This window comes from Carex rostrata, chromosome 16 (genome assembly GCF_964058835.1).
Source record: "Carex rostrata chromosome 16, lpCarRost1.2, whole genome shotgun sequence".
Taxonomy (NCBI): Eukaryota; Viridiplantae; Streptophyta; class Magnoliopsida; order Poales; family Cyperaceae; genus Carex; species Carex rostrata.
In genome coordinates this window covers 4128981-4143484 of record NC_135933.1, presented here as the reverse complement: position 1 = coordinate 4143484, position 14504 = coordinate 4128981, and the positions used below count along the sequence as shown (strand labels likewise).

At 30.9% G+C, this 14504-nt stretch overlaps 1 protein-coding gene across 1 annotated transcript; it reads right to left on the bottom strand.

The window, feature by feature from the left end:
* Nucleotides 1-1539: 1539 nt before the first annotated feature.
* On the bottom strand, nt 1540-2250 carry LOC144567781 (BON1-associated protein 2-like). The gene has a single exon (XM_078317959.1). The coding sequence runs from the start codon at nt 2127-2129 to the stop codon at nt 1602-1604; it is 528 nt and encodes a 175-aa protein (XP_078174085.1). The 5' UTR covers nt 2130-2250; the 3' UTR covers nt 1540-1601.
* Between the last annotated feature and the right edge of the window lie 12254 nt (nt 2251-14504).

The following is a 14504-nucleotide window of genomic DNA, read 5'->3' as shown; positions in this document are numbered from 1 at the left end:
CTCCTTGACCGTCGCATTAAAACCCAACTTCCTTATCGTCGCCTTTGGATTCACAACAAATCTTTCCTTCATCTTCTTTGAAATTATCATCATGGATTGAATAATCTCATTTGCTACCAATATTATCTCTAGCAAAAGGATTACCTCGAACAGTCTCATCACTTCATCACTCCCTCTCACCAATCCTGTTGGACCTTATGTATCTATCAGCGTCTCTCGGTCGTTTGCCCTACACCGTCGTTTGCTGCCATCAAATCAGGAACCAGGGGCGGACCCAGGTTTTTCATCAGGAGGCAAAAAAATATCGAATTGGGTTTAAATAACTTATCAGATTTAAACACATTAATTAATTGGATACTCAATAAAAAAACAATATTTTGACTTATATATTCCAATACACTGACATATCATTTATGATCCTATAACTTATAATTAATATTACAAATTATAATTCAAGAAATTTATTTTGATTTTAACACTAAATTTAATCCGAATTACAAATCAAACATCTAGAAGGGGGACAAAAAAATTTCCAGAGAGGGACAAAGTCGATCGGTACTAATAGATCACCACTAAAACTCGAAATTCAGGGGAGGGCGGCTGCCCCCTGTCAGGAACGAATCCTTGCTGTGATATATACCAAATGAAATTCTTTGCTCTCCCATCAAATCCTAGCTATTCAAATTGATTTGATTTGAAAATACAGATTCCATTTAACACTGGTCATTACTGCAACTGTGTGCTGCTGGATGATGTAATTTCTGAGATCACACTTGCTAATTGCTATAATATTATTGGTGCTTTACCAGTTGCTGATATTTACTGACCCAACCAATAACCAAACGGAAAGACTAATTCTGAATTGGGCAGGATTAGATGAAATTGTAGATACCCATATAAAAGAAAATTCTAAGTTTCAACACACCATTAGTATTTACAGATTAATTGCAGCTCGAAAAGCCAGTATACGACCATTAGTATTTACAGATTAATTGCAGCTTGAAAAGCCAGTATACGGATACAGTAATTCAGCACCTAATCATAAGAAGTCAGCGGCTCCTGCAGCTACCATCTGCAATATTGGCCCACAGGTTACAAGAAAATTATTTCAACAACATAATCAACAACAAATGCACTCAAACCCGAAGACTGCAGGTGGTGATTTGCTTTGTAGTGTGGAGAGAAAAGTGCAAACGAATATTTAGAGAAGAGAACACCACTGAGAAAATGTTGGCTAAAGAAATCATGAATGAATACATCAGTTGATTTTCAAACAATTGAGAAGGGGGCGCTGGAAGAAGGAATATGGATAGAGATTCTTCAAAAATAGGCATACTGACACTTTGGGCTGCTTAGCAAATTTACACATTTGCCTTTATTTCCTTCTAAATTTTAATTTTTCACTTATCATTTCTTTTCCAATTTTTATTTGTAATATTGCCTCTAGGCAAGCTTTTGTAAAAACACGACATCTCCGATGATGTCAGTTTAATGGAACTTGAAGGTGTGACCTTCATTTTTCTCTAAAAAAAAAAAAGAAAAATTGCAGCTTGAAAAACTAAAACACACTAAAATAAATAAAAAAAGCTATTTTAAAATCCCTAGTACTTCCCATAAGTACTGTGCCCATAATTATAGCCGACACCAACAGGAGCCACAGGATAACCCATTGCATGAGTCCCTCCATTGAACTGCCCCTCTCCATTTCCTCCCAATCTCCTCACACAAAGATTCACTATTCCATTACCCCTCCCCTCCTGATCTCTTAATCTATAACTCAAGAAATGCTTGTACCCGGCTGGCCCGTATGAGAAATCTGACAAAGGAACTTTGACACCAGCAACATGCACCGCATTAGATGCATCACCATGCTTTCTCTTGGTGACATCGACCTGTATCCACCCTCCATGCGAAGGTTCCCTGATGTGGAGACGCTCGTTCCACAATGGATAGTTGTGGCTGTCTTCTATGCTGGCGGTGGTGGAGACCACAGAGGGCCCCGATCGAACGGTGACGAATGTGCCTCGGCCAAGGTGGTGGCGACCTTGGCGCAGGTCCTCAGCCGATATGACGGTTATTTCCAGGGTGGAAGAACTGGTGGTCCATGCCGTTGCAGTGCATGTAGCCATTTGGTTTGGGAGAATAATGGACGTTGGCGTTGGCTGGGATGATTTTGAAGGTTTTGTTGATCTCCTGTGTTTTCTTTTTTCTGATAACTGGTTATGGCTGAATCAACCATAGGTAATATATAGTAGGGGGATTCCGATCAGTGCGTGCTATTTAAAGAAATGCGCGTAGGAGAAATAGCGAAGAACCGAGGAAGCAACCACCATTGGATGAGTGATGAATTGATAAGGTTCTTCTTGGAAAGAGCAAAAACGCGCCAGCAGCCTCAGCGCGCACTGAAAAGAAAAGGCAACGTCAATACCTGAAGGCCCACAATTAGGCGTAGTTTACGGTCAAAGTTTTTTTTCATAAAATAAAAAAAAAAAAAAGACGGCGACTTGTTAATTTTTTATGCTCGCTCCATTAGTGGAATCGATTTGAAGGCCCACAAAATACCCAGAAAATCTCCAGTAATGAACCTGAGTCTTTTCTTATATTACGGCCCTTGTAGTCTTTCACTTATATTGGGGTTTCTAAAATATAATTTATTATTGGGATTGAATAATATGCTTTTTTGGTAGCACTTCGGTTGAAGTGTTACCAATTCCAATTTTAAAAAATCGAATTGAAAATTTTGAACTAATTAGCTCAGTAAATTGGTTATATATTGAACTTGTAGAATACCAACTTGTACTATTTTTTGAATTTTTTTTACTATGATTTATGAAATATGGCAAAAAATATTAGCAATTTTCATAAATCATAAAAATTAGTAAAAAAATTCCAAAAATAGTAAAAATTGGTATTCTACAAGTTCAATATATAATCAATTTATTGAGCTACTTATTTCGAAGTTTCGAATTCAATTTTTTGAAATTTGGATCGGTAGCACTTCGGAGCATATTAGTCAATCTCTTTATTATTCAATTAAATTAATGTAGTACTTGCCAAAAAATTTATTCATAGGAAAATGAAAAAATAGGAAATGTTGTATGGAAATTTCAAAAATGGAAAGGCAGGAAAAAAATAAATTTAAAAATGGGAAATGACGTATGGAAAATTCAAAAATAAGAAAGCAGCTACGATTCATGGTGTCCTGCAGACGTCATGGCCCATCCAAACCGGGAAAAAAATGAAAAAAAATATATATTCATGGGACGCCATGGCCCATCCATCCCAACCAAAGAAATGACTATTTTTATCAAATTTTAAAATTATATTTTTTTTCTAAAATAGTTTTTTTTTTTTTTTGGATGAGCCATGGTGTGCCACTTTGGTTTTTTTGGTTTTATGTAATTGATGCAAATTTAAAATAAGAAAAGACTCAAGTTCATTTTTTCTTATAATAGTTTATCTATATTTTTAAGAATTTATAGATAAACTATTATCAAATTTTAAAATTTTATATTTTTTTCTTTCTAAAATTGCAAATATTATAGTTATCATATAAAAAAAAATTCATATATGTTACCGTTCTAAACATCAAAATCATACACTTTTCTTCCAAAATTTAAAGGAATCATATTTATTTTTCTAAAACGTGATTACGTGAAGCACTTTCATTTAGTAGTTTTATCTGCTAATTATAAAACTGCATATTTTGCTTCCGTAATAATAATAATTAAATTTGCCTATAAAAAAGAGCTTTTTTTTTTCTGAAAACTTGTTTAAATGCTGCCAAGATTACAATTAAAAAAAAAGAAGGTTTTTTTCTTTTCTTCAAAACCTGACAGCAGCTGCTAGGGTAAAATAATAAAAAAAGAAAAAGAAAGAGTTTTTCAATTATATCATCCCTCTCTATCTCAAGGATGTATCCACTTATCTTATATGTTTTGTGTGACCGATGTGTCTGGTGCCTATTTAGAGATGGTGCAGGGACAGTATTATTTGAGCTTTGAGATTCGCGCATAATGTATTTGAACAATTGAGATTTTTCAAGAAGTCACATAAAATATGAGATATCTCAGAGAATGCGAACTCTCTCTCTCTCTCTCTCTCATAGCCAGTGATTTAAAAATCGGTTCTTATGCGGTATTCGGAAAGCCACTGCATACCTTATATACGGTATGCGGCTGGATATACGGATTTTATTTGGATTTTCAAATGAAAACTCAAATTGTATCCAAAAAAAGTATTTAAACCAAGGTGTTTGACAGTAGACCAGTACATCATTTAATCAAGAGAAAAAAAAATTCCAATATATAACTCTTTGATACATTTTATTTAGGTACAAATTTGCTAAATTACAAATCAAATGACTTGGATATACAATTTTAACTTGTATACAAGGTTGTCGATGCATATCAGATAATTTCAGTAACACCAAAAATCACATCTAACCCCTTAAATAATCAACAAATGAAGGTAATACTTGAAAAAAGAAAAATAGAAAAGATAATTATTTGAAAGCCTTTTGAATTTGAGAGAAGTCAGATAACCGAGAAAAGAGGGGCTGGGCCTGACGGAGGAGAGGCGATCGGCGATCCGTGACTGAGGTGATGGTGAGTTGGTGACTGAGAGTGGAGAGGAGGCCGGCAAAGGAGATCCGATGACTGAGACGATGGTGAGTTGGTGACTGATTGCACAGCCACACAGGAGAGGAGAAAGGGGTTAGATAGCCGATTGATTTTCAAGAAAAAGGAGTTAGGTTTAGGCGTTTAGCCGCACAGGAGAGGAGAAAATAATTTAAATTATAACTTATTTGGTTTCTTATTCGGATTCTTATTCTCTATTTAAAAAAATTCGACCGAATATATAATATGCAAAAAAATATATGCGGCCGAATATGCAGTCAAATATTCGAAATCGAATATTGGACCGAATACTCATTTTCTATTCGGATTCCAACCGAATACGAATATTCGACATAATAGACCGATTTTTAAAACACTGCTCATAGCAGTGGTAGACGAAATTATAAAAAATCAAAGACACACAAACAAGATGAGTATACAAGTTATATGACATTTGCTGTTTTCATAGTTTTTGTGATAAAGAAGAATAAATTTTTAAATTTTGAGCCCTCGAGCCAGTTTATTTTATAAATTTTGCATATCTTACTGCACATGGCATTGTTAAACAAACTAAGAGAGCATATAATAAGGAAGACATATATGCGAAAAAAGAAAGAAAAGGAAACGGATGTGATGTCCTCAACTGAGAGGAACTTCTCCTTTTCTTTGATTTTTGAATTTTTGTATATTTGTATTTGTATTTTTGGATAATTAAGCCTTGACAGCTGAGAGAAAAATTAATTGTAAAGAGATGAAATTGATAACTCCTTATCATGGTATTACAATTCTAATTTGTGTACTTAACATCTCACCGCAGCAGGATCTTGTCCCCTATATTTGATAGTTTTATTTATGAAAATTATTCTCTAAAATACAAAGTACATAGAAATCTGCTATAGATTCATGTCAAAAATTACTACTGGGCAGCAACAGGCCCAATCTCTTCTTAGCCTCGGCCCATATACATTTTTTCTTTCTTTTTGAAAAAGTGGGATCAAACTCACCGATTTCATTAAGAAATCAGAAATGTTATACTGTTGCAATATCTAAACAACTGGAGAATTGAACAGGTACATATTACCAGAAGTCCAGAACCAAAAGAAACAAAGTCAACAGATACAACTAAGGTGCAAACGGATCGGATAGTGATAAAACCATATCCGTATCCGTTTTTATTTTCCGAATACGGATACGGATCGGATATTAGACGGATACCATTTTTTCTTTGCATTTTGCTTTTGCCAAAGCAATAGCAACACCATTAGCATAATGATATGATAGTTCACTATATTCATACACACTTATTCATCATTTACTGTACTTTTGTGCCCAAGGCGGAGAAAGGAAACTAACATATTTTATACAATACTGAAAGCATGCTAAAATCAAAATATCCTGTTCAACACTACTCTGCACTCAACAAAACAAACTAATACATTTTCTCTATTTTACAATAGTGAAAGAAGCAAAGCAAGAGAAGAAAGATCGAATATTATATCATTGTACAGACAATTTCACATATTTGTTAATTGTAAATATTATTGTGTTCAAAACACTTAAAATCATTTTGATACAACACTGTACAAAAAGATAGTGTTTGGCGGTATAGTAATAAAGAGTTAACATGCTATCACATAGTATAGCACTTACCATCTTCCAATTCCAAACACAGCTGATAATAGGGCTGCTAATGAGTCGAGCCGGCTCGCGAATCAATGAGTTGAGCTGCTCAATATTTCATAACAAATCGAACTCGAAACTAAAAAATGTCCTAACTCGACTCGGCTCACTTTTAAAAGAAAAAAGCTCAGCTCGGTTCGACTCATGTAAACACTTGGCTCGACTCGCGAGTCGGCTCGTGAGCTGGCTCATATTACATGTTTAAAAAATGATCATTTAATTATTTTAACGAAATGATTGAAGTGGGATAGAGATATTCTTGTGACTTTAAATTACATGTTGAAAAACTTTGATTATTTTTTAAATAAATGATCTAAAGAAATTTGAAAAAAATATCCATTTTTTTAAATAATTTCAAAATGCCGACTCATATTATATATTGAAAACTTTAAAATTTGAAAAAGGAAAACTGAACAAATTTGAAATCTAAAAAAATTTGAAATCTGAAAAATTTGAAATCTGAAAAAATTTTGAAATCTGAAAAATTTTGAAATCTGAAAAAAATTTAAAATTTGAAATATGAAAAAAAAATTAATCTGAAAAAATTTGAAATCTGAAAATTTTGAAATTTAAAAAAAATTAAAATTTGAACTTTTTTTTCAAATTTCAACTTTTTTGAAATTTTAAATTTTTTCAGATTTCAAAATTTTTCAGATTTCAAATTTTTCAGATTTCAAATTTTTTTCAGATTTCAATGTTTTTCAACATGTAATATGAGCCCGCATTTTGAAATTATTTTAAAGAAATTATCGTTTTTTCAAATTTTCTTGAGATCATTTCTTTGAAAAATAATCAAAGTTTTTCAACATGTAATTTAAAGTCACAAGAATATCTCTATTCCATTTCGATCATTTCTTTAAAATAGTTAAATGAATATTTTTTCAACATGTAATATGAGCCGGTTCGCGAGCTCACGAGCTGAGTCGAGCCAAGTGCTTACATGATCCGAGCCGAGCTGAGATTTTTTCTTTTAAAAGTGAGCCGAGTTAGAGTCGAATCATTTTGCTTCTCTCATTCAGCCGGAGCCGAGTTTGAGTCGAATCTTAATCATTAGCAGCCCTAGCTGATAAATTGATGTTAATTTATCTCAGGTAGCATAACAATCTAATACTTTTTGTTATATAATTTTTGTTACATCTCTGTATGATTGTTCTAACTTTCTATATATTTATCTTTCTATGTATTTTCTTTCTATGCATCTAGTATATTCTTATTAATTAGGGGATGCGTCGTTCTTATGGATCCTTGCGAACTGCTTGATGCACATTATAATCGAGCCTGAGATATTATAATTTTTTGCGTGCACGTTAAAAAAGTTATAGAGTAGAGTTCAAATGTACAATTGGTTTAGTGTTCTAAGAGTAGAACTAGGGTGTTCTTAACTTCATCAAGCTTCTTGGTGAATTCAAGTCTAAAATCCGTCAAATTGGCTTTAAATGACGAATATGAACTGTTGAAATCTGTCTACCTTACAAGTGATGTGTCTACATGTGAAAACTTTAAACATTCGAATTAATTTAGTATAAAGTCAATCGGTCAAAATTAGAATGTTAATAAATTAATTTTAATGCATTCATTTTTTGAACATTTTTTGACCACTCGACTTTATACTAAATTAATTCGAATATTTAAAATTTTCATATGTAGACGCATCACTCGTAAGGTAGATGGGTTTCAATTGTTCGGATTTGTCATTTAAAGCCGATTTAACAGGTTTTAGACTTGAGTTCACCAAGAGACTTGGTGACTTGAGTTCATGCTTCAAATTCTTATCTTTATTTTTTAAGTATAAACAATTGATTTTTTTTATAAGAATAAACAATTGATCTTAACCTCTTAACATGATCTTTGTATTAATGTGTTTGGAAACCACATTTATATTTTTTTAAATTATTTTACTAAATATGTACAAAATTACTATTTTTAGGAGATTTCAAACCATCCAAAATAGTGATTTTTATACTTACCTAAAAAAAGTAGTAAAGAAATTTCAAAAATGTAAAAATTTGATCTCCAAGTACATTTTAATATATATTTTTGAATAAAAGTGGAGATTTTCACCGATTTCATTTACTGAAACCATGAAAGCACCTACCAAGGTACCCAAAGAGGATACCTAAAAACAAGCACACATGTTCTTACATATGTTCTTTACTTACAAAAGTTGAAACTATAAAATCCAACTACACAAAAGTCAAAGATAACAAAAACAACAGTTACATGGCATAATAGCAAAACAACAGCATAACTGAAAACACTCATAAAACTAGTTTTCTAAATCACTCCAATTCACATCTTCTTCACTGCTCGGATTGCTTCCAGATATTGGACCTGTATTGCCATCCCCCTCAGCAAGCTCCTGTGTGGCAACAACAACATTCGAACCCTCTTCCTCCGTGGCTACCAAGGGCATGAGGAGTGACACAGCTTCCTCTTTCTCTACCAAGATCTGATCTGGTAGACCCTTGACATCAGAGGAAAGAATAAGTGATAATTTTAAGAAAGATTTATCACTACTTGATTGACACCAAAAATATGTTAATGAAAGAATTTTTGTTACCAAAGCCTTAGCTGAAATGGATCTGGTATCATTAAATCTTTCTAACCATACTACCCAAAGGATAGTTCCTCTAATTAATTCCAAAAAGAGACTATCATTTAATAAAATAACGCATCCAAAAATCAAGTGGTAAAAGAAAAATGAAAACCATTAAAGTCAGCTATCTATTGTCATATCATGCTAATGTAAAGGCATGAAGTAAATAAATGATCTACACTCTCTGTATGAGAACAAAATACACACTTGGGACCCCCCTGCCACCCTTTGGTGGCAATGTTATCCTTTGTAAGGATTTTGTTTCTTCTTACCAGTCAAAGAAATATTTTAATCTTGAGTGGTCATTTAGATTTCCAAATATTAAGATGTTTTTTTTGTTGGGAATACCTCCATATTGAAGTCATTTATAGAAAGAACTTACAAAAAAGAGACTGTTATTAGTCCATCTCTATATTAACCTATCCTCTAAATTATTATTTAGAGTGAAATGTTGGAAAAGTTGTTGCATGAGTTGCCATTCAGTAAAATAAATATCAGTGAGTTGTATGTTAAACAATAGATGCATATGAGAATGGGAAAAGACATCAGCTACAGAGACATATCTATTTTGAGTAATGGAAAACAAATTTGAAAATTTGTGTTGCAAGGGATATTCATAAAGCCACATGTCCAACCAAAAAGTAGTTGATGCACCATTGCAAAGGTGACATAGGATCTCCTTGCCTCAGCCCTCTTTTACAAGAAAAGTAAGAACCAATGGTACCATTAAGATTTACACAAGTGTGGCTACCTTCAAGGGTTTGTCTAATCCAAGTTTGAAATTTAGATCCAAACCCTCTAGCCTATAAAACTTCTAATAAGAAGTCCTAATTTATATGATCAAAATCTTTTTCAAAGTCAAGCTTAAAGCGTCCCTTCTACTTTTTGACTTTGATTTGATGTAAGGTTTCATGTGCACATACAACATTGTCTAAGATAAGCCTATCTTTAATATATGTTGTCTAAGTGGAGTCAATCAAAGAATCCGTAATAGTAGCCAACCTATCAGCTAACAACTTAGTAATGAGTTTATAACTATAATTAATTAGACTAATAGGTTTGAAATTCTTGATAGTTAAAGCATCTGCCTTCTTGGGAATTAAACAAATAGAAGCTATATTGAACTTGGAAATATCCAAGGTGTGAGAATAAAAAGAAGAGAATATTTTTAACATATCATATTTGATTATTTTCCAAAAAAACTGATAAAATTGAAATGTCATTCCATCTGGCCCAGGGGCCTTAGATGGATTACAAGATAAAAGGACGTTTCTAATCTCTTCCAAACTAAAAGGTGCTTCTAAAAAGTTAACTTGATCCAAGGTCACGTTGTTTGTAGGTAACCATAAATAGTCCCCTAGGGTAATCATTATAAGTGAAAATCATATTAAACAGTTTGGACCAACCGTTCAAACTTTGAAAATGAAGATAATAATGTGAAATAAGATTGGATTACAAAATCAATAATACATTTTAATCCAACTCAAAGTTATATATATCCTATGTGTTAATATTTTTTTTTCATATGAGTTCGAAATGTTGTAAGTAGGGCTACAAACAAATCGAATCGAATCGAATAGAACTTACCCCAGTTTGAGTTTGAATAAGATTCGAACTGAATTGGTTTGATTTGTTTCGGAATGAACTAATTTCGAATTGAATTAATTGCGAACTACAAATTTTTCGAATCGAAGTCAATCGAATTGCAAACTATAATTTTTTTTGGCAGTCCTAGTTATACCGGTAGTTTATGCATTAGTTCTCTTTGCAGAACAAAATTCACACAGTTTTCTTTTCCTTTCACAAATTCAAACTGATGGATTATGGGTCAGTTCAAGATTTTCTTACCTTTTACGCTACTAGATTGATTAAAATCACGGCATGAACCTAGTCAAATGGAATTTATTCCATTGTTAATTTGTTACGCTGCTAAAACATTTTTCTATTATAAGTTACCATTACATTAACAATTCTAAGCTCTGATGTAAGTTCGGTTCCTGCATTATTAAAAATTGATGGTTGAATCCATTAGTTCCATTATTTGAGATTCGAATCTAAATAGTTTGCGAATCAATTTCAAATGAATTATGCCTAGTTTGAGTTTGATTTTGAATAAGATTCAAACTAATCTGGTTTGATTTGTTTTAGAACGAACTAATTTCCAATTAAATTAATTGTGAATTTTTTTCAAATTGAACTCAAATCGAATCATGAACTACGAACTTTTTATGTAGCCTAACTATAAGAGACTTTGAAATCCCTTTTTTTTTACCAATTAATATACTTTTTTAATTAAGTGCAATTAATTATTCCTTATACTTGTCCACCAATGCAAGCACATGATATGTATACGTAATTCGGGTAGGTTATATGTACAACAATTCAATCTAGTTAATGATTTGTTCTCTACTCGAAAATCATGTATAAATTAATTCCAACATAAATAGAGTTAATTTACCACTATACGCACAACAGATATTTTCATCTAGCTGTAGGATTAGTCATGAGCCTCTTCTCTTCCTTCTCCGTGTAAAATATATGCACCAGCGACAATAATTGTGTCTCTATTAGTATTCACACAAACATGTTGACAAACTATTGTAAATCAGTATGCTAATACCAACAAACAATTCCCTCTTTCATTTCTCTATTTCTCTCTTTTGTTTTCTATAAAATAGTGTAAGCAAAATGGGCTACGAAAATGAACAAATTACTGCATATTTATAAAACATATGCACCAGTTCAGATACACTATTTCAATCGCACCAATTCTAAGAGACTCCTTCAGAGACAGATTTTAGATCATCAAGCCGATAATATATACAACCCAATATCTTAATCTATTAATTTGGCTCAGATCATTTGACCTGTAGAATATTGCTTACAATGTGTTCATCCATACAAATTATATACAATTTCGAATTTATGAATAATTTGTAGTTGTGTAAAATTGCCATATTTATTCTTAATTTTGTAAAGAAAATTAACATGTGTCCCATTAGAACTAATTAACATGCGAAATGAACGACTCTCCTCAATTTGTGATCCATTCCAAATTCATTCGATGCATGTCTTTCATTCAAAAAATAAACATTACCTCATGCGGAGTTTTTTTTTTTTTTCCAAGTCTCACTTCCAGGTAATTCATTGTTTTTTTAGTAATATTGAAGATCAAGTTACCTAATATTTTTTAATATTCATACAAAAAAATATAGTAATAATTTTATAGTGTGTTGTAACGGGGACCGTATTTCAAGTTTTCCACATACTATCTAAAGTATAGTAATATAATAATTTTATATTGCGTTGCTAGACGCTTTTCTAGGTAATTCGTTGTTCAAATTACAAACTTTTGATATCGCTGAATTTATTACTATACTTTGATGGATCGGAATAGCACTGTTCTCGCTATTCTCGCTAATTGAACCAGAATATATGGGTTTCAGCTTGAAAACAGAAATATCCACAAAGAAAACCTATTTTTAAAAATTGACAAAAATAAAATCTAGCATTGAACAAATTTTGAATAAATATTACTTGCAGAAACTAAAAACCGTAAAGCGGAAACAATATTGTCAATCACACCAAATTCTCTATAGTGGAGCGTAAAAAAATTATATTGTTTTAAGAGGCTTTAAATTTTTAGGCAATAAAAAAATTATTTTAAAGAAGGAGAGAGCCCATTATCCAACGATCGGAATAACTAAAAAGGAAGAATCAGATGTGACCAATGATAACAGATAGACAGTAGCATTAGTTAGGCTCGGAAAGGAGATTTCTTGTTACTAGTAAATAAGAACTACAAACAAAAAGATTAAAAAAAAAAAAAAAAAAACCCTCCAAAATATTATAAGACCGTAAATATGATTATAAATCTAAAGTACAAATAAAAATATCAATAAGTCGCTGAACTTGTAAAATCAACTAAGAAAGGTTAGTAGACTTGATCATTTTTAAGGGTTAATTTCATAAATTTATAGCTTGTCTTTCAAAATTAACGAGTATTTTGTCGAGATTGAAGAGTATAATATATAGTAATAATATACACCATGCATGATTGTAGTTTGTAATGATAGTCAAGCATTATGCATTTTTTTTTTTTTTTGAAAAAAAGGCATAATGTGAATTAGCAACATGTCTTTTAATTACATCACATCCAAACAGTTATCAACTCATGGAATCCTTACATCCATCAACAGCCATCAAAGTTTTGGAGAGATCTCTAGTGTCTGTAAGACTTATTATAACATAGGCTGGTACTTCCAAACACAAGAAAAAAAACCCCAAGTTAGACAATCCCTGTCTAATTTTCATTTACCATACTCCCTCATCCTGTGGTTGAGTCATCTTCTGTCTCAATGAGGTGGGTGTTGCCGCCGGCCGCCCCATTCACGAAGTGGTATTTCATTGACATCAGCCGGTATCCATCTCGTAAGCTCCTGAGCTATTTCTTCCTTGGTATTACCTGTCCAATAGTAAATGAGAGCGATTATATGAAAAATCCTGGCCCTATTTGACTTAATTTCCATCCCTGTAAAGCAAACATCGTTTCTATGTTTCCAAATCGACCAACAAATAGCACTTAATATAATAGTTGCAGCAATTTTCTTATTAGCTAGTAAGGTTTGAATAAAATTTCGATCACTGAAGAATAGAGTTATTTTTGGGTTAGCTCCACTATTCTCAAATCTTGGTGATCCAAACATAAATTATCAAATTGGATTAGCTCAAGAATAGCTCTATTCTACTAACCCATAGAAATGGTGGATTAGAAAAAATAGAAATAGCGGGGTTAGTGATATTAATAAAATATTTGATTCTTCATAGTTAGTTTAACTTTTAAATTAATATTAAATAAAATATTTAATTAGTATTAAATATAATATAATATTAGATTAGATTAGTATTAAATAAAATATTAGTTTAAATAGTAAATGTAATATAATATTAATTTAAAATATAGATTAGTATTAAATAAATATAATATCAAAATAGATTAATACTAAATAAAATGTTAAATTAAATATCACATTATAGTTATTTAAATATTAAATATAATATAATATTAGTTTAAATATTAGATAAGTATTAAATAAATAAATATAATATCATCTTAGATTAGTATTAAAAATATTAAATTAAATATAATATTAGTTTAATATTAAATGTAATATAATATTAAATTAGGATTAAATAACTATAATATCAAATTAGATCAATATTAGATGAAATGTTAGATTAAATATAATATAATAATAATTTAAATATTTAATATAATATAATACTAGTGTAAATGTTAAGTGTTGAATGTAATATAATATTGGTTTAAATATTAAATAAATATTAAATAAATATAATATATGATTAGATTAATCATTACTAAATACAGTATTATATTAAATATAATATAATATTACTTCATTAAATTAAATATAAAATAATATTAGTTTAAATATTAAATATAATATAATATTAATTTAAATTCTAAATGTAATACAATATTATTTTAAATATTAGATTAGTATTAAATAAATATTAGATTAAATATAATATAATATTAGTTTAAATGTTAAATGTAATATAATATTATTTTAAATATTAAATTAGTA

Coding starts and splice junctions, on each gene's coding strand:
- LOC144567781 (XM_078317959.1), bottom strand. CDS start 2,129: ATGGCTACATGCACTGCAACGGCATGGACCACCAGTTCTTCCACCCTG.